The 20,261-nt window shown below is 46.5% G+C and overlaps 5 protein-coding genes across 5 annotated transcripts; 2 read left to right on the forward strand and 3 right to left on the reverse strand.

Moving 5' to 3' along the window:
- Positions 1 to 6,394: 6,394 nt before the first annotated feature.
- Positions 6,395 to 9,246, reverse strand: JR316_0008561 (uncharacterized protein; the record flags this gene model as incomplete). The annotated part of the gene is made up of 5 exons (XM_047894274.1): positions 6,395 to 6,820; positions 6,874 to 8,237; positions 8,391 to 8,530; positions 8,578 to 8,918; positions 8,977 to 9,246. 5 exons carry the CDS (start codon positions 9,244 to 9,246, stop codon positions 6,395 to 6,397), a joined length of 2,541 nt encoding a protein of 846 aa, XP_047747589.1.
- Positions 9,247 to 9,548: 302 nt separating this feature from the next.
- Positions 9,549 to 10,618, forward strand: JR316_0008562 (uncharacterized protein; the record flags this gene model as incomplete). Its single annotated transcript, XM_047894275.1, has 5 exons — positions 9,549 to 9,681; positions 9,737 to 9,886; positions 9,940 to 10,038; positions 10,092 to 10,335; positions 10,393 to 10,618. The coding sequence occupies 5 exons, from the start codon at positions 9,549 to 9,551 to the stop codon at positions 10,616 to 10,618; spliced, it is 852 nt and encodes a 283-aa protein (XP_047747590.1).
- Positions 10,619 to 10,968: 350 nt separating this feature from the next.
- JR316_0008563 (uncharacterized protein) lies at positions 10,969 to 11,662 on the reverse strand (the record flags this gene model as incomplete). The annotated part of the gene is made up of 3 exons (XM_047894276.1): positions 10,969 to 11,398; positions 11,460 to 11,519; positions 11,583 to 11,662. The coding sequence occupies 3 exons, from the start codon at positions 11,660 to 11,662 to the stop codon at positions 10,969 to 10,971; spliced, it is 570 nt and encodes a 189-aa protein (XP_047747591.1).
- Positions 11,663 to 12,242: 580 nt separating this feature from the next.
- Positions 12,243 to 12,771, forward strand: JR316_0008564 (uncharacterized protein; the record flags this gene model as incomplete). Its single annotated transcript, XM_047894277.1, has 3 exons — positions 12,243 to 12,296; positions 12,366 to 12,593; positions 12,649 to 12,771. 3 exons carry the CDS (start codon positions 12,243 to 12,245, stop codon positions 12,769 to 12,771), a joined length of 405 nt encoding a protein of 134 aa, XP_047747592.1.
- Positions 12,772 to 12,846: 75 nt separating this feature from the next.
- Positions 12,847 to 16,547, reverse strand: JR316_0008565 (uncharacterized protein; the record flags this gene model as incomplete). Its single annotated transcript, XM_047894278.1, has 9 exons — positions 12,847 to 13,181; positions 13,234 to 13,886; positions 13,934 to 14,075; positions 14,126 to 14,302; positions 14,354 to 14,748; positions 14,803 to 15,120; positions 15,191 to 15,384; positions 15,439 to 16,077; positions 16,143 to 16,547. 9 exons carry the CDS (start codon positions 16,545 to 16,547, stop codon positions 12,847 to 12,849), a joined length of 3,258 nt encoding a protein of 1,085 aa, XP_047747593.1.
- Positions 16,548 to 20,261: the final 3,714 nt, after the last annotated feature.

Raw genomic sequence — 20,261 nt, forward strand, 5'->3', positions numbered from 1 at the left:
TGGTGAGTCAGCGCCGTTTCATTCAACAGGCGCGCAGACTCTCACCTTCACGCCCTCTTTCGTGTCTGCAGCGCGCGACGGGAAGCCTACAGTCGACGAGAAACGAGCTGTGTCAGCACTCACCTACACCCCCTCCTCTTTGTGTGCGTACAGCGGGCGACATGCGGGTTGCATTTGACACAAGCATGGGCATCAGCGCCCTGCTAGTGCTACCCATTTGAGACTGTGCCATCACGTCTGTGTGAGTGTGTGTGTGCAGCGGCGACGGCTGGTCTGCAGTTGATAACCAAGGTGCTTCAACACTGTACTACTCATTCAGAGTGTGTCTCTTAGCTTCATGCCCCTCTCCAGCGTGTGTGCAGAGAGAAATTGATGGCCTGCGGGAGACGAAGCATGCTCCGTCCATGCCTCGCTGTTCTTTGAGTATTGCTCTTACCTTGAGAGCCCGCAACAGGTGGCCTGCAGTCGACAAGATCATGACTGTTCAGTCGGTTGGTTCGGAACCCTTTCTCAAGAACAACAGCAGTCTGCGATGAACACTAACCTGGGTCATCACGGCCGCCATTTGTAAGTTTCCTGCACATCTCACCTTCCGTCTCCCTCTCCACCATGTCTACAATGTCATTAGCGGCGCCCCGACTCAGCGACTCGGATGGGGCACGGACCAAGGACCGATTGCATTGCGACCCCGACTTGACAAGAGGGGGTTGTTCTCCTCGTCGTTGTGTTGGAAACGCCCTGCCAAGGTGTGTAAGTACCATTTACGAGCGCCGTGGCACCCTTGCTCACCTTTCGTCTCTCTTCAGCGTGTCTGCATTGTCATTAACGGTGCGTCAAACGACTTGGATGGGGAGGGTGGTGCACAACCACTGGAGCGGGGGTCAGTTATTCAAACAGCATGCACTGCACCCAGTTACTCACCATTCTTTTCCCATCCTTCCAACATCCTCCAATCCCTCGCTTCGCCCTTGTGTTGTTATCAGCCAATCGCACCTTGGGCTCGAGACGGCGGCGTTGCGATGAGAGTTCAAACCGCGGGAAAGATCTAGAACAACAGTGTCATGTGAGTAAGACCCTTTCTCTTTTTTGCTCACTTACCTTCGTTTGTATACTAGCTGATGCCGGGGTGCCAGCTCTGGCAACAAACACGATCCCGACTTGATGAATTGCCTCATTGTATGCAATGCGCCTTGTTGGGAAGGCATTCCTTCTTTAAGATCGACGACACAGGCGGGGCCGCGGGAGCAGCGTAACGAACTGTGAGCACTTGTAAGTTACATATGCAGCTGGCATTGCACTCTTACTCACGTTTTGTCCTTTCTGGAGTGATGCACAGCGCGTTGGGCGTTGTAGACCCCGGTGCATCTGCTGTTGGTGTACCACCCCCACCACACAAAGGAAGAACACCACAGTGTATATGTCTCCTCGCGATGTGCGGCTTCCATCTGGACCCGTTGAGGTACTTGAGCTCGAGCACGCTCGTGGGACCATATTTGCAGTATTTTGAGTCGATGGCTGCTAGGGAGCTGTTAGAATTCCAGGTGCGTTTGTGTTCTTTGGTGATATGCCTGGATGAACCTGACGATGATGATGAATAGGTAAATAGAACACGGAGAGCGCGGTGTTGAAGGCGTATGTGAGTGCGCTGACTAGGGTTTTGGATCATGGTGTACGTCCTTTACTCCTTTTCTCGCACACACACTCTGTGTGTGTGTGTTTGTGTGCTGCTATTAACGTGCTTTGTGGGTGCATAGACGAAAGTGGTCTACATCGCGTCGTTGAATGATCAAGTTGTACCGATTTATTCGGGGTTATTTACTGCTGCAAACCATCCGCTTATTTTACATACATTGTTTATCAATGGGGATGCGTATCAGTACGATTTTTTTAATAACCACTTTCTCAAAAAAGCTTTTTTTAACACCTCTCTCTCTCTCTCTATCTCTCTCTCTCTTGTACGCACACACAGCTCATCAGACTTCCTCTGCGCACTCCTCATCCTCCTCCTGCATATCCGCAACGCGGGATTACCGGATTCGGGGCTGCTTGCGCATCTCTCAGAAGTGACGGTGGGGAGTCTGAGCGGGATTGGACATTCGACGGTGTATGAGGAGGAGGCGTGTTATAGGCTCGCGGTGGATTATGTCTTTTTGGCGATTTACCGCCCTACACATACACACACCCACCACTAACAGTCGATCCGTTCAACGCGGCACAGGAGCAGAACGATTATGAGATCCCGTGGGCGCTGAGGGATGTGATTGCGGACGAGCGGATCGGGTGATTGTTTAGAGAGGAGTTTGAGAGGCTTAAGAGGGCGTTTGGGGAGTGGGCGCCGAGGACGGGCGTGTTGAGGGAGGTGAAGAGGAAGTTACAGCCTGTTACGAGGTTGGGGAGTGGGAGTGGTGGTGTTGCATTTAGTTATATGTATTATAGAGCTCATTCATTTCGGCGCTTAACTACATCCAACTCCACGATATTGATTTCCACAACGGATTAGCAGCTGCAGTACAACTTTAACACTCACTCACAGAGTGAATCAAGCAAACAACATCCCTCAGGGGCTCCTGAACATTAGCATATTAGAGTAAGAGTGTCGATTAGACGATGAGGGCATGTACAAGACACCCGCATCTCTTCTACACTACACCAACCCCACATCTACACCGAAATCTCCTATCCACACCCACCCAAATGCACCATCCAAAACGCCCCACCCCTCCAATCCCCGAGAACAGTGCAGAACCACATTCCACGTACGTAGCATGCTGCAACGAGTGTCGTTGTTTCTCATTTCACAAATCTTCTAGGGATTTGAAGAAAAAAAAAAAATAAAGCTCGCTAGCGGAGCCGAGTAGTTAGGTGCTAAGAGCGGAATGTGCCGTGTGGAATGGAGGCGATTGGGATGGGCTCGAATCGCGAATCGGGAGGTGGGGAGGATGTGCATAGGTGCATAGGTGCAATTGTTGGTGAGCTTGTTGAAAAATTTGACCCGTGTGGGTCGATATGACTGTAAAGAGGGATTAGCATGCACTCATTGGGTAACCCTGTCCTGTACTATGTCTTTGTATTTCATGGTTTTCAATCCTATTCCTTGTTTCTTTGTCAGGCGCTTAACGTTGTCACCACAAAACACATATTAGCGTTGGTTAGGGTTTATGGTTTAGGGTTGGTGGTGACCACAAAAATACAGATTAGGATGGTTTAGGGTTTAGGTTTTAGGGCTGGTTGGGATTTGATAATACCATAAAAGCACAGATTAGGCTGGTTAGGGTTGGTAAATACAATTATATATGTAGCAGATTAGGGTTGGTGTGTATGTACCAATGTATCCACAATTTTTGACATGTCCGACTTTCCTCAACACCTCAGAACTTCATTTTCACATTTGATCAAGTACTATAAATACTATTCTGTCTATTCAGTGCTTCAAACTTACCACAGAATGTTGCAGACAATGAAAATGTGGGATATACGCAATTTGAAGACCCGGCACGAATATTTCAAAGGTATCGCCATTTCCTCATCACAACGCACTGCCCCCTCTTCAACTACGCATTCCATTATCTATACCAGCATGCTAGAGCCCCTCAAACAACGGAAATGCAGCACACGTCCACGCTACACCTGCCACATCGGGAGTGAGTGTCCCCCTCTTTTTTTTTTTTTCTTTTTCGGGTTGGTTTTGCGAGTTTGGGGTTGATTCTGAGTAGCCAATGCAACCTTGTAATGAGGCGGCTGTGGTCGTTAAACCAGAACGGCTTCACATCTTTGTTACTGTGGGGAGGTTCACAGTGAGCGAGGCGCGTGCTGCATTCTAGTGTGGAGAATGCTGCGTGTCAAGGTCAGTTCTGCCTGACTCAGAGTAAACAGTGACTTACTTACATAATTATTGTTGTTCGGCGCCGGCGTCACTTTCCAGGCCAATTCGGCACTGTTATGGGGCGGTCAATCAAGGGCGGTCTCCGGCGAACAAAAAAAACATGGGCCGACTTACAGTGTGCAAAGGGTCCGCCGCTCGCAGAGGCTTGTCGCTGTCGAAAACAGCTACGTGTCAACGCATATCCACGTCGAACAGCATAATACTTACCTGCAAGCATCCTACTAAACCCACACTCGCGTCCCGCGGCGTCTCGATGGGTAGAGTAGCCTGCACAGAAGGCTGGAGTTGAAGAATGAGATGTGAATGTGAATTGAGGATGCTCACCGTGCACCGCCCTCGACGCCGGACACACTGGGATGATGGTTGTGAGGTTGCAGAGGGATGCGAAGACAGAGTGGACTCACAGTGCGTCGTCGACCTCTACCTCACAGATCCTTCACTCGTCGTCATACACGTTCTTGCGAGGGAGATGGTCAGGAGCGGCTCAGAATGCGAGGGGCGGACGATACTCACGGCGTTGCGGTGCGTTCACGTTGTTGCGAGGCGTAGGACAGCGGAGAAGGCGAGCTGAATGGCGTTGAGCGGAGGGCAGAGCAAGAGAATGCAAGAAGAGGATACATACCGTGTCGTCGGCCACGTCGCGGCGCACTCGCGTCGTCGAGAGCGTAGGGTAACCAGGGCGTACCAATGGGCATTGAGCAGAGGGCGGTGGAAGGCGTTGAGCGGAGAGTAGTAGACGAGGAGAGGAGAGGAGAGGGGATGAAGAAAAAACCCACTAGTTCGTGTCCTTTTTATACTCCAGCCACCCCTGTACGTCCACGTCCATACAAAATGTATAATTTCACTGTGTGTGTGTGCAGCTGGGCACAGACTGTATTGCTGTCTTCTTCGTGATCTCTGTGGCTGGCTTCGAGTTTCTGTGTGTCTGGCTAGCTGAAATAGGAGTCCCCTCGTGCATCCGAGCATCTGGATGAGAGTCTATGCACTGTATGCTATACGTAAACACCTTAACGACTGCTCACCCACTCGAGTTCCGTCGAGGAGAGGGTAATTATTTTATATCTGCATCTCAGTGTAGATGATACTTACTGTGTACCAGATGACGTTTCGTTGATATCTGTGTTTGTAGTAATGTATTAATTTGATTCACATGGATACTTGTACTAATGCAACATATCGCAAACCCTTATGTGCAGCAATTAATAATCAATACCTTATGCCATGATATGTGTGTATACGGCGATGGAAGATTCCTATATACAGTCTCCACCCTTTTGTGGGAACTCATTGACGAATTGGAGTGTTTCATGGCTTTTTGAAAACCAGCCGAAATCCAATTGTTTTTGTAAACTCTTACAACTAAATCAATTGGGTTTGCAAATGGTGAGGTCTCCTAAGAAAAGAATTATGGCAGTTGAATAGAAAAAAATTTCTACCTCGTAAGCTACGGAAACAAAGTGTGGACTAGGCGATTTGTTGAAGCTAGGGAAAGTGGTCTGAGGTGATAATAAAAGTGACCCTGGTGAAAATGAGTATAAAGAGGGATTCGGATTTGGCATTCTAATTTCTATCTCGTTGTGCTTCACCCTTAGCCGTTGTTTGGTCATGCCAAACACGGCCTCTCGGCTTGCGTCACACCTTGACTTGTAACCATCACCATCAGTACGTTTTATTTCTTTTCATTGGTTTTCACACCTGTAATTACCCTGCTTATATATAAAACCCTTGCACTGCAATAAAATGCTCCATACATGGCAGCAGGCACTTGCTGCATGGATAATCTATTATCCATTTACTTAGTCTGCCTATCAATTATCCATTCCGTTATCCAAGAGCCTTGTTATCCATTATCCATTCCCGTGTGCGCCATTAACAATTGTTTCTATCCATTGTCCGCCGTATCATCCAAAGGGTACATTATCCATAGCCCCGCTTCATGATCCAACAGCCGTTATCCATTTCTGTGCGCGCCATTAATAATCTATTCCATCCATTGTCCGCTGTATTATCCAAAGGGTACATTATCCATAGCCCCGCTTCATAATCCAACAGCCGTTATCCATGTCTGTGCACCCCATTAATAATCGATTCCATCCATAGTCCGCCCTCTTATCCAAAGGGTATATTATCCATATACCCCTGAATTATCCAACTGCCCACTATCAATTTCCATGCAAACCATTCATGACCCGCTCTATCCATCATCTGTATTCTTATCCATGGGTCATTTCCCCCTTTCATACCACGATATTCATTGCCCTGCGATTATCCAAGAGCCGTTTATCCACTCCCCTGCGCCTTATTCAACACTATCTTCCAAGAAAACAATTACAATTCCAAGAAAACATACACTATAAATATACAGAATCACTAAAAGGATGTCAAGATGTACAAGGTACGTTCTGTCTGCATCAGCTGGATGCGAGCGCAATAAAAAGCTCAAGAGAATTGAAAAAAACAGTCTGAATGTCCAAGATCACGTGTCAAAAACAAATGCCAGCGCATCACGCCTCAAGCCTTCGCTTTCTTTGTTCTTTTTTCCTTCCCAGTTTCCTCCGCCGCCTTCCTCTTGTTGTTCAGTTTCGCCTTTTGGAAGGTGTTGAAGGTGTTGAGTAGGTCACTTACTGCTAATTCCCAGAGACCATCCGAGGCTTGAGCCGAGTACCACCACTTTAACCCAACCATCACTGTCAACAGCCCATTGGGTCCACCTTTCCGTAACGAAGCCATTGAATCTTTTGCCTTCGCAGTCTCGAACGACAACGGAAGGGAATTCGGGGTTTTGGTTTGACGCCACGCCGGCTGTATGGAGTTCCACCAGGTCATCCATGACTTCTGAAATTCGTCTTGACGGATAGCTGGGATAGCGGTGTATTTGCGGGATGAGGAAAGCCATTTCCCGAGGGCTGTTGGTCTGCCTTTCGCGGGGAGCCTCAACTGCAACGGTAATCAGTATCTTTATCTGCTTTTGTGCATGATCCGGGACTCACAGAACTCGTATCCATCTCAGCAATTTCCATTCTCTCGAAACTCTCCCATGCGCGCACACATTCCTGCCATTTTTCTACCTCGATATCTTTGAATAGATATTCACTCGCTGCCAACAGCCATGCTGTGGTCTGTGGAGCATCCTTCGAAGCTGCTGCCTTTCTGTTACGACTACGCGTTGCACTGGCGTCCAAGTTCTCGCTTTTGTCTGGAGCCGCAGTCAAAGGTGCATGCATGCCACTCTCGGGAATAATTGGATCGTTTACTGCATGGTTGGATAGAACTCCAGCTGAGTTTGTGGCGCTGAGCACTGGCGCTGACGTCTGGGCAGGGACTATGGTGTGAGGTGCTGAGATGGAATGGTTTGGGTCCAATAGCATCGGTGCGTTTGCCTGTCCTGCCATCATATCCTGACTTTGTAACATTTGGCCATGTAAACCAGGAAGCGTCACTGTGTTGTTTGTGTTGAGGGCAAGTGCGGTTCCCATCATGTTTGGATCCGCTGCGTACTGTTGCAGGGCCAGGTCAATTCTATCCCATTCCTCTTCTGAAAAGTTCAAGGTAAGTCCATCGCCCCTATTCGCATCACCCGCTTGTAGCCGCATCATATCCTGGCCTACAGCAGCTGTCAACTGGTCTATGTCTTGGCCACCAACTCCATCCGTCATAGAAATGGCAGCACCATAAGGCAAGAACGCAGCAACTGGATTTGGGGCCACCTTGGCCTGTTGAGGTAGAGGATTGGCAGGCGGAAGGAAGTTTTGTGCCTCAATGGTAGCGTGGGTAGCACCATTTGTAGCTGGGTAACAAGGTGGGCTTGGACTTGCCACACTTTGAGTCGGTTGCACCTGAGCTGGTTGGACTGTGCTTTGTGTCATGACAGGAGCCTGAGCAAAGCCGATGGCCACCGCCGGCGCCGCTGTCATAGAGGCCATTGCAGTCTGTTGTGCGGCCTCAGGGGGAGTATGAGCTGCAGTTATGGTGTTTGGAATAGGGCCAGAAAGCTGAGCGGCACTTCCCATGTGAGCATTGGTTGATGAGATGGGTACTGATGCAGCTGTATAAGTTGGATGGAAGGGCACCTGATTGATAGCAATTGGAAGGCCAGAAAGCTGAGCGACACTGCCCATGTGAGCATGGGTTGATGAGGTGGGGACCAACGCAGCTGGGTCGGGCACCTGATTGACAGCGATTGGAAGTGCATTGCTCTGAATCTCTGGTTGTGTAGTCACAGGGGGAGTTGTTTCCGACAAGACATTTTCTTGCCCTGCGTCGCCGGTTTCAACTTTGCTGGTACTGGCAACTTGGTTCTCTTCTGGCTTTGCCTTTGAGCTATTGAGAGTTTGTCGGTCGCGATCCTCTTGCGCTAAAGAAAATGGTTGATTAGGTCACTATGTGTTAGAAATACAGATAAATTGCTCACAGAAAACATTGTATAAAAAAAGTCTGAACGGCGATAGCACATGTTGGTAAAAATGTTCATTCGCAATAGAAAACAGTTGTTCATATTTGTCTCGACCGTTGTGGACAGCGACAGTACGAATTTTGCCTTGATCAGCAGGCTCAGGTCCTCCAGCAATTACTGTGAAAACCCATCCGGTACGACTGCTCATTTCATCTATAAACGCTTGGATAGTTTCCGGCAATGTCAAGAGATTACTAACTTTGTATCAGTAAGACTTTAGCACAAAGAATAGATCACTTACATTGCGCATTCTTCTGGAGACATGACTTCCGGCATGTCAGGAATTTGTCCCTTCAGCTCCTTGAGCTTTGCCAACTCGGCACGAATTTCCGCCTTTACCTCATCAGACTCGTCATTCCAGGCCTCCCCGGTGCACTTGTTGATGATTGCAATTCGGTGACCTTCAGGATTGGTGCGGAGAGCCTCTATTACTCGTGGCCTAATGCGTTCATCATAATATTTCTTGGAATACAAATTTGTTTCCGAGAGAAGTCGGGGAGCGTTGTTGCCACCAATAACAATGGTCGGACCTCGCCGATGTTGGGTGCCGGCCCCACGATTATTAAACCAATTAACAATTTGCTGTTACAAATATGACCTCGTCAAAGAAACTCATACACTAAGTATGAATTGTGCTTACGTTTTTCCGCAACTTAACCCATTCTGCATGAGAAAGTTCGGTTTTCGTTTGAGGCAAAACAACAGGTGCATTTTTCTTTTTCTTCTTCTTTTTTGGAACAGTCATTGGTCTAACTTCAGCCTCAGGCGTAGGCCACAAGACAAAAAATTCTTGGTATATTTTTGTCCAAAAATTGGGGGTGGTTTTTGTACGCTGGGACGCCTGGAACTCAGGAACCTTGGCGGATAGAAACTCAATTTGTTCGGGAGTCCCCCACGGTAGCGGCGGCATTTTGATCTAAGTATAGCAGTTGTTCTAAGAATAAATGAATGTCAAATTGTTTGTTTTTTAAGCGCACGCAAACTCACCTCAAATAACAGAGTTAGACTTAAGGTCCAGAAAATGCAGTAAGACCTTCTAGCTACTTCTTCGATTTGACGGCAATAGCTTGCTTACATTATTGAGAGATTCACCGCAATTTACCGTGTAACTGTACAGTTGCTGATGCTTCTTTGGACTCTGCATATAAAGATGCTCCTATCTGCCGCAATCTTATCCTTAACTCCCTACTCGCAAAAAAAACCTCTCACAAAATGGCTCAACAAAGTACACCTCCCCCAACTCTCCCTAATTCTACCGTCCCTCCCTCTACCGCCCCTGCAAGCCGTATAATGTCTACCCGTGTTGGCGACGTTATCAATCTCCTTCTTGCACTAAACAATGCTGGTACGTGCCCATTTTTGAGTTTCATGTTAATTTCAACTTGTTTACATTTAATCAGGATTAGAAGTTGTTCGTACACCCGATGGCGTTGATCATGCTTCAGGGTTGGAAAACCTTGCCATGGGGGAGCTTATCTTGATTCTCCAAATCATGGGCATTCATGTCAAGGGTAATCGCGCTACTGCTGCACCCCCTCCTCCTTCTGATAGTAAGTCATCTTCGACTCCCTTTAACCTAATGTTTTATTTAATTGGACTGTAGGCCGTGATCCCTTGGTCCAAGAGATTGAACAGATGGTTATTTCATCTGCTCGTCGTCAGGCTATTAATCTTTTCTTTAGGCTTACCAATGGGCCGTTGAGTAAGTGAACACTGTTCATACTATCATGCTCAGCACAATCTAATTAATTTTAGCCGTCCCACCTGTCATTCTTGAAGAGTTATCATCAACTGTGGCTCCCCCTCCTTCGTCTGTTGAACCACAGGCCACCGTCACTGATCCTGCCCTACTTCCTCCAAAGTCCCAGTCTGCCTCCGACACTGTCATGCCCAAAGGCTTTGTGTGCATGTCCTGCAACACGTATAACCCTATTCGCCCATCTGAAAAGCCAGTCTACGTTGTGTTTTGTGGTACAGATGTGGGGGTCTTTGACCATTGGTATGTTCCACATTCTTTTGAGATTGCATTTTGCTCAATTTAACACATATTTAACAGGAAAGATGCTCAGAGCCTTGTTTCTGGCATATCTCATGCTTGCCATTGTCGTTATAATAGTCGCGAGGAGGGTGAGAGGGCGTTCCAAGCTGCTTTGACTGCCGGAAAGGTTCGCATACTTGGTAATCCTATTGCTGCGCCTGGAGCTATTGTCTCTTCCTTGTCCCCAAATGCCCCCAATGGCACCTCTGGCTCCTCCAGCGAGGCCTCTAGTAGCTCGGATTAATGAGTAGACTTACTCCACCCTCGGGGTTTTTCCTTTTCCGTTCAATATCGTGTAGACAGCACCATTTGTCACCGCGTATGAAAAGTTTCCCCGCACTTTTAGTAGCACCACTTGTATCTCTTGTACATCTCATTTTGATTTCTTGTCTGTGTTTCCGAATATATCTTGAACTTGTGCTGCTCTCCATATCCGTGTGAATGAAATCTTCAATAATCAAATAAAATATTATTGAATGTCTCTTTTGTAGAGTCATTATATTATGCCATGTACCCCCATGCACCGTAGCTTCAATGTCGAACGATATACAATGATGTTTGTACTATATTAAAAGTCCAATAGAAGTAATAACCCTATTGCGAAACCTTTTGAAATTCAAAGGATTTAGCATTGTAGTTGCGTTCAACGAATTCAAGGTCTTCCATTGCAGTCAATTCAATCTCTTGCAACCAAGATTGTGTCTTCTCTAGCAGTTTTGCAAGAGCGACTGTCTTATTCCACTCTGGGCCAACTCCTGAACACATATATATATGGTTTTTATATCGGGAAATTGGCCCAAGAAAGTGCTCTATCTTGTCAACCGATTCCGATAATTCGTGCATGTCTTGATTGCTGATAAACTGGAGGCAGATTGCCTCAGTATGTGCAATAGGATCCGATTTGATAAAGGTGTTGAAGCGCCGGTAGACTCGAAGAACTTCGTCCAACCAAGTGGCCGCCGGTGGCTTTGACTTGGAGACAGGCTCTTGTTCAACAGCCTGTGCTTTACGTGCCGTTTCAATTCTAGAAATGAAGATTAATTCAATCTATAGAGATTATGCACATTCATAATCAGCAGGAATACCTTTTTTGTTGGATGCGAGCATATTTTCTTCTGCGACGTCGGTTTATGCTATCCTTGCATCTAAAAAACATTATAAAACATGTTTGTAACCAGATTTATGGGAGGAAAACAACTGAATGCTACTTCTCATAATATTTCTTGCTCTTCTGCCTATTTGCGGCAAGTTTCTCAGCTTCAGAAAAATACTTGCGCTGTCGTCCCATTGGTAAAGGTGAAAGCCAGGTAGCGATTTATTAGAAACTTTGCATTACTTACACGCCATTTCAGGGCTTCGTCTGACTTTTTTAACTACCAGGTAAACCCCCCCTCCAAAGGGTACCAATTGAAACATTGAATTAATCTACACTCAACTCTCGTCATCCAGAGCTTTACAACCATCTGTGCCGATGTTCTATGGTTTTTGAACTCTGCAAGATAAGTTTTCAGGCTATGTCTAGACTGGGATTGAAAATGTAAAATAATAATAGAAGACCTTACCGTCATCCATTTGTTCGTTGGCTATCAATGGCTGGCAGCACCCTAATGTCAACCTTCAGCTTCATTATCCATTTACTAGTCCTTTATTGATTGGGACTTACTTTACCGTCATCCATTCATTCAATTGTTATCCATGAGTTGTTTGCAACACTCTTGTCCTCGTTGTCCATTTCCTTGCCTGTTATTGATCAATTATTTTTGCTGACTCGCTGCTTATAAGTTGGGATGAACGCCACAAAACTCATCTGCATCACCTTTGACCTGCCCATAGACACCACTATCGCGTTTATCAGCAACTCACAACCAATGGCCAAGGTTAAGCAAAGACGCCGTCGTACAGATAATTTCAAAGGTCCATCGGTGAGTAGACTTGAGCCTGATTGTTATAAAATGTGATCATTTTTACTAAATTGTCGTTCAAATTTGTAGGCAGTCACAATAGAGCCCGGCATTAGACCAGTTACATTGGATACGAAGTCCAAACAAGACAAATTTCTCGCCGATGCTGGCCCATATTATCGCCAGGCCAAGTCTAAGGGAGAAAAGGAAGAGTTTCTTCACGAAATCAGCCAACTTTGGTTTAGAATTTGGCCGGAGGATCCGTTGAATACGGCAGACATTGATTTTGCACGTCACAGACAAAAGAATATTATGAAGGTGAAAGTTGTGTTTATATTTTTGTATGCCGCTAACTAACGTCTATATGTTACAGAAAATCAGAACAAGGCTGTTACTCCTCGGTGCCTTTGGGATTGTGGAAGGAGATACGTTGTGGAGGGACTTTATTGCTGCCAAAATGCACGAGCTCCATCCTGACAAGCTACCCTCTGTCTGATCTAGCCACTGTTTTGTTCGGCTTAATGTACCTACTACATAGTGGTCCAGATTTTAAATTTGCACAAATTATACTCTAGTGACACTCAACCATTTTGTATGCATTACGGCCTTCTGACATGGTCGTCAACTTCTCTGTTACACCATCCCATTGTTTCGCACAACGGTCACCTATATCACGTCGTATATCTGCCTGTTTCTTTGCATAAGCAATCTTACCAGAATTGATAGCTTGTGCATCTCGGTTAGGTACATCCGTCGAGTCGATGATATCCTGTGCACGAGAATCCCACTGAGCGGCTTGCCAAGCAAAAAAAGCAATAACACGGCGCATCTCCTCTGCTAATAATACACACTCCTCTTGCCAGCGATGTGCGCGTGCACGGGCTTTGCACCATTCGATACGAAGAGCTGGACACTAGCATTTGTTTGCATTCAATTAGGTAAGGTAAAGACAACACACCTGCCTGTGTACACTTTTCGGCGTCTTCGCCCATACCGTGTACCTTCCATATCCAGGACAGTTTCTTGCGGCCTTCACTTCCAGAGTCGTCCATAGAGCTCAGTCCTCTAACATCAGTGTCCAGCAGTGGACGAAGGATATCACGCCACGTGTAGTATACCGTTGGCGTTGAAAGCAAATCAAGAGCTTGATACGCAACATTGTATCGCGCTGTTGCAAATTTAATCTTTTCTTCAACAGCTGCGAGCAACGTCAAGCTTCTTGTCTGCATACGCTGTCCTCGTGAGTGTCGCTTTTTTGAGTTTAGCATATGTGAGCGAAGGAGTAAGAAAGCACGGAGGTTGTTGAGGCAATCTTCAGCCTGGGCATATCGGTACTGCGATTCGCATTTTAGCAATATGTGGGATGAAAATCGGATGGTTTCTGTGTTGTAGGAAGGCAAATATAGCTTGATATCCTGTACCGCTACTGGTGTCTCAGCCTGCAAGTTTTCGCGCGCACGCAGAGCTGCAACTGCAGGCATATAAAGGTGCTGTATATTTATCCAAGCATCAATGCGTCGTTTTAATGAGTTTGATCGTTCGAGAATTTTAGTCTGTTGGATGTTCGTAGAATGGGCTCCAAGTTTGGAGATGTCAAGCGCAAGTCGTGCTCTAGTCTTGTTTGTAACCATGTAAAAAATAGCCTATAAACGACGTACTGTGATTCCTCAAGCTGTAAGCCCTGTGATATCAAGACACTCGGAGTTACTTCCTCATGTAAAGTAGTCATCTCTCCGCGTTTTAATGCATCTGAGTCCTCACGAGCTAATTGAAGACGAACATCGGATTCCTTGACAGAACCTAGCAATGCACCATAAACAATAGAACAAGAATCAGAAAAATACACGTACTATTCTTCGGAATCACATAGGGATTCGGTTGACTGGAGTCCTTTTCCCATGTCAAACACATCTGGGTCCATTCCGACGTCGATTCTTCTGGCAATGCAGCGTCAAACTCAATGAACGCCTCGACCTGTTCTTGTCGCTCTTGAATAGCTTCCTTCGCTTTCCGTAAAAATGTTTCAACTAAAGTGCTTGTCAATATATGTGCATAGATTGCAGAATATTACGACGTACCAATCGTGATAATTTTTCGCCAGTTATAATCTCCAAAATGGTCATCCAATGTGTCGTTCCGAGACCCTGGCCCCATTTCCTTTGTGCTGCTGGCTATACCGTTTGCCGTTGCCCATCCTCTCTCTGGTGCCTCCCCATCTGTGCGCCCAACTCCCGGAGTATAGTTGAAAGAGAAAGACGTTTGGCATTTCTGAATATGAGCAGCAAGGTGGAATTTTGGTACGAGGTAGACAATGGAGAGATTTGATGGATCGGAGAGCACATTCTTAGGATATAATTGGCACCTTTTCATGAGATTGATCCACCATTGGCAGGCAATGTCGTAGGAGACAACAAGACGGAGTAAAAGTGTGGCTGCGATTGTTGATAAGAAGAAATAATCCATATTAACGTATCTACGGCATCATGTGAGTCATGTTGACATGCAAGCATGTGACTGAAGACCTTACCTTTCACCCTTTTGTAAGTCTCCTACTGCCACGGGTCGCTTCATGTCGTGTCGACTACATTCGGCTGTACCAAGTCCACTTGCTGCTGTCCCATGTCCACCTCGTGAGTTAGCCGATTTGATAGCATCGTGGTTATTGCATGAGCTCTTTTCATCTGCAACTTGACCATCGTAGTTTGCCAAGTAGTTTTTGAATTTGCAACTCTCAACCATATAGGCATATCCATGATTAAGCCCAGGGTCTCGCTCATCTGTAGATACGTTCATTCGCTTCAAACGAAAGTTGGCATCAATAGCTATAAAAAGAGAATAAAGCCATCTATTTTTGGACGTGACAATCAGACCCAATTGCCAGTGGACAACACCAACGAGTAAAAATTGGTACGTACTGTTCTGATTCTGGCCTCTCCTTCCAATTGTCGGGTAGATTGATGCCCGGGTGGGGACATGCAGGACATAGAACAGCACATTCACCCTCTTTAGTCCCATTAACACCGGTCTCAGAGTGACCTCGACCCATCCGTTTGAGGAGACGTACATGACGCCACTCACGTATGATCCTCAAGAAGACAGGATATCTGTCCTACATATTGAATATTAAAGATAGCAGGATAATAGAAGAAATGGAAGAGCTCACTGGTGGTGCCTTTGTGCCGGTGTTGTCTGTCAACCGTGATAATGTAGAGTAATACTCGTATCCCGAGACCTTCGAGTTAAATGAAAGGAGCTGAAAGTGTTCCAGCACATCAAATGTAGCCGCTGTTTTGGGATCGCCTACTGTAGAAGGAAATAAGCGGGCGCGAAGAAGTTGGATGGGCTTGGATGGTGCAGAAGGGCACCCGCAGTAGTCTAAGGCAATTTCATGGATTCCTGTACGCGCAATGACCACAAATTCGTCGTTGAAAGCTACCATTGGTATAGGACAGTCATCATGTCCCAGCTGCACTCGCATTCCAAGTTTCTTGAGGCTGGTCCTGCGAAAGTAATGTCCAGTCCAGACCTGCAAATTTGTCAATAATTCAGTATCATCATAGCCAACCCCACTCGCCTCGATTCTATGAAATGGGTTGACCGAATGAGACCGGAGAACACAAGCGAGACACAACAGAGATCCGCTCCAACAGTCTTTGCAGCGAAACGCGCCTGCTTCGAGGTCCGAAATACACCCAATTTCAGAGCATTTCTGGAGATTTGCCTGCCCACCAATACCCTCCAGCCGGAGAAACTCTTCAACGTAGGTGTCAATATGCGGAGTCCAGAAGTGGATGGGATGTGTCTAATCGAATATGTGAGTGGTAGGTGCTGAAACACACATCTATTAGAGCAGGAAACTGTACGTACCGATTGTGTTTTTCGTTTTTTCTGTGGAACCTCTTCTTCAGGATCAGCTTGAACCTTATCTCCAGTCTTCAAGTTTGGCTTGAGATAATTCTTTAGCCCCAATGCCTCCAATTCGCATTCTGCCATTTCTTCCAACTCAAGATCACCATCAAAAATCCTATACGGAGATTCTTCGCTCAGCACCCAATCAAGTCGAGGAGTAGGCGATTCCACAGAGCCTAGAGGAGGGGGTGTGGGAAGCATAGGCTGAATTCCTTGCGGCAGCGGCATCCGTATGGTATGGTGCGTGCGTCCATGGTATTCAGTGTGAATGTCGCCAAACGATGCTGTTTTCGCGTCTCGTTCATCAGGAGAGATATATTCGTCATAATAAACCTTTTTCTTGCGATTCACTCGGCGTTTCATGTTGTAAGTTGAAAGAACCTGCGAGCTAAGTGTATACACAAAAGAGACAAGGAAGCTTTGAACAGAAACGTCATTTCCAAGGAGACTAGAAGCGGAAACAAGAGGATGTATAACTCATACTGATATGGATTATTAGCTCAGAGTGGTTGATGGATATTTTACAAGGAAATGGATAGACTTCAAACATTGATGGACAGTAAGGAAAGGTATCAATGACAGTGAATGATGGGAAATGTTACGGGGAACCAAATTAATAAGTGCCTGATCTTCACGGGTGACAAGCGGGATGGATTAACGGGAGGCCATGGATGACAAGGGCATTCAATAATCAACGTTGGTATGGATGGAGACTGCGCACTGCACGGGTGTCAAGAGTGATGGATAAGTAGAGGGGCAATGAATGATTAGGGCAATAAATGAGCGCGATGGATAATGAGAAGAGAAATGGATGTTGAGGGTGATGAATAATGAACGCACATATCGATAGGCGCCTGCACTACGCGGGTGTCAAGCCTGATGGATAATCAGAGAAATGGATGTCGAGGGCGATCAATAATGAATGTGGGAATGGATGAGGGGCAGCCTGTGCAATGGTGGAGGGCGATGGATAATAAGAAAGGCAGTTGATGTCGAGGATGATGAATAATGAACATAGATATCGATAGGCGCCTGCACTGTGCGGGTGTCAAGCCTGATGGATAATCAGAAAGGCAATGGATGTCGAGGGATATCAATAATGAACGTACATATTGATAGGCACCTGCACTGCGCGGGTGTCAAGCGTGATGGATAATCAGAAGGGCAATGGATGTTGAGGGAGATCAGGCTGATGGATAATTATATGGGCAACGGATGACAAGGGCAATGAATAATGAACGTACATATCGATAGGCGCCTGCACTGCGCGGGTGTCAAGTGTGATGGATAATCGGAAGGGAAATGGATGTCAAGGGAGATCAGGCTGATGGATAATCATATGGGCAACGGATGACAAGGGCAATGGATAATGAACGTACATATCGATAGGCGGGTGCACTGCGCGGATGTCCAGCGTGATGGATAATCAGAAGGGCAATGGATGTTGAGGCCCATGGATGACATACTAGTTATGGATTACGAAGGGGTATGAATGACAGCGTGGGTATTGAATAATGGCTCAGCAGTTTGGGGAATACTATGGATAAAGTTCTAATGTATCTATCATAAAGGCGTTGGATAATTATTGATGGGGAATGCATTGCCGTGGCTCATATATGAGGTATGCGCAAGGTCTTCTGGAGGTTGATATATAAGAACGACTGCTACGCCTCGTTTTCACGGTCTTATAATCCATCGCAGGGTTCACTTTGAGATTGGAAGCTACGAATCGACAGCTAGGGGTTGCATTGAGCAACTTCTTGGTAAGTATATTTTCCATCACAGCTTTGGAGGTGTTCTAATTTGATTTAGATGCTTCGACACCATATGTCGATTTCCCGCGACCGCCCCCCCGTTGGAAGCTATGTATCGAGTGCTAGGGAAGGGTATGTACATGTTGGAGGGTTTTGAGTACGCACTGACCTTTTCTGCAACCCCAGATGTTCCGACGCCATGTATCGAATTCCCGCAACCGACCCCGCACATGTGGAAGCTATGGTAAGTGCACATTGTCAACATGTTCTTTGTGTTGTCTGACCTTGTTTCTGTAGCGCAGGATGCTCCGACGCCATATATCGCTTTCCCGCAACCCACCCTGTGGATTCATTAGACCTTGAAGCTACGCTGGTAAGCACATTTTGTTGTAGGGTTTTGAATATGGTCTGACCTTGATTTTATAGCTATGACGCTATGTAATGCGTTCCCGCGACCCGTCTTGTCTGCTAGGGGCATTGAGGTTGGGGTGTGGTAAGTACGTGGCGTTGCATTGTTCTGGCATTCCCTGACCTTGACCCTGTAGCTCTGACCCTATGTGTCACGTTCCCGCGACCAGTCTTGTGTGCTAAGGGTGTTTGAGGTTTGAGTCTGGTGCGTACATGACCTTGTATTGTTGTGGGTACGTTCTGACGTTGATATTATAGCTGTGACGCTATGTATCGGTTTCCCGCGAGCAGCCTATCACCTCATGTACATCCTCATCTAACCCTTACCTTTTGACACGACATCCGCGACCTTGTCCACTGTACACCACGCCTCGTCGTTGTCCCGACACGGCGTATCACCGTCCGGCTTGCACTCGACAGCGAGCTGACAGTGTGAGGTTGACGCAACCAATGGTGACTTCCTCCTCCCCCGATTCATCGCTTTACGATGTTTCAAACATTTCCATTCACTAAATATCTTATTATAGACTACTCGCCTACCAAAGATAACTTGGATTTGGTGCTACAGAACCCAGAAGCCGGCTGCCAGAAGTTTTTAATATCATACAGCGCAGGCTCGTATGAACAACGTGGTGTAGATACCGCGGCTGTTTTCTGCATTTCGGCCATTTGAAGGGCATCGGTGTACACAATTGGGTGCTGTGATGTCCGTTGGTTGAAGACTTGGTGGTGCGTGGTGCAGAGATAATGGTTGAAAATTGGACATGTTCACGCTGAGATGTGAACTCGGGTACATCATATATTTTCTTTGTCTCCGAAGTTCTATAGCACTATTAGAGTTTTAAAGGCGCAAAAAAGTATGTAATGTACCTGAATCGGTGTGTCATTAAAGTTGAGTGCGGCTGAGCAAAGTTGAAGGTGTCAAAAACTGATAAGCGCCCGAATACACTCTCAACGAAATCAAACAAAAATGAAGAAATACCTGAACGTTAAACTCATTTCACATTCTCCCCTGTACAGTTGGCTACGCAGTACACCATTCGGTACTCGTACCGTGAACAATCACAACAAATTTTTCAAAATTTCCAACTCACGTACATGTCCACATCCTCTCCCTCCCCTAATTTGCAATTCCAGCCTGTTTCCAACTTTTCCTTTCGTTACGGGTCTTCTCGGGCACTAGCAGAGACCTGCTCGGATCGGCTACAGTACCGTTACACGACCTACAAGGTCAGAAGAAGTGAGGGAAAACGACATCGGCCCCATTGCATTTGGAGGATTCGACGTACGTGGCGAGCCATTCTGCGTCGTTTCCGTGTCTTTCCTGGATTTTGGAGCTTCTGAGTACGTTGGTTGTGGTGCAGGACTGCCGATTGTGCCCGGATTAATGGTTGGTATGTCGGAAATTTTGTTCTCATCGCGTACCGTTGTGCGGAGTCATGATTGGAATGCCCACTTCATTCAAATAACACTTTTACCTAGTGTACGTCTATTTCAATGTAAAGCTGGACTGTCTGTATGACTTTGGGATTCACTGTGCCCGGTGTGCGATATTCAACTTTACATTGACTATGAACATCAGTTAAGCACCGAGAATGCACATCTTTGCATACAACGCAAATAACACTTTAATCAGAAATCACATGTCTATACTCGGCAACAACGCAACGTCAGCTCTTACCTTTCCACCAGACCACCACGGCCACCCACAACGAGTCTGGACACAGGATAAAGCAGCCACACGACAAAGGAAGAGGTTACTTTCCTCCTGTTGCAAGACTTTAGCATTCTACCGGAAATGCGAGCATCAAGCACACGAGTGTGAGATATTACCCTTCAAATACGTCGAACCAGCTCCTACCGGTTCGTCGCTCTCTTACACCTCTACCCCCACCACCTTTTGCATCAGCTCATT

This window comes from Psilocybe cubensis, chromosome 7 (assembly GCF_017499595.1).
Source record: "Psilocybe cubensis strain MGC-MH-2018 chromosome 7, whole genome shotgun sequence".
Taxonomy (NCBI): Eukaryota; Fungi; Basidiomycota; class Agaricomycetes; order Agaricales; family Agrocybaceae; genus Psilocybe; species Psilocybe cubensis.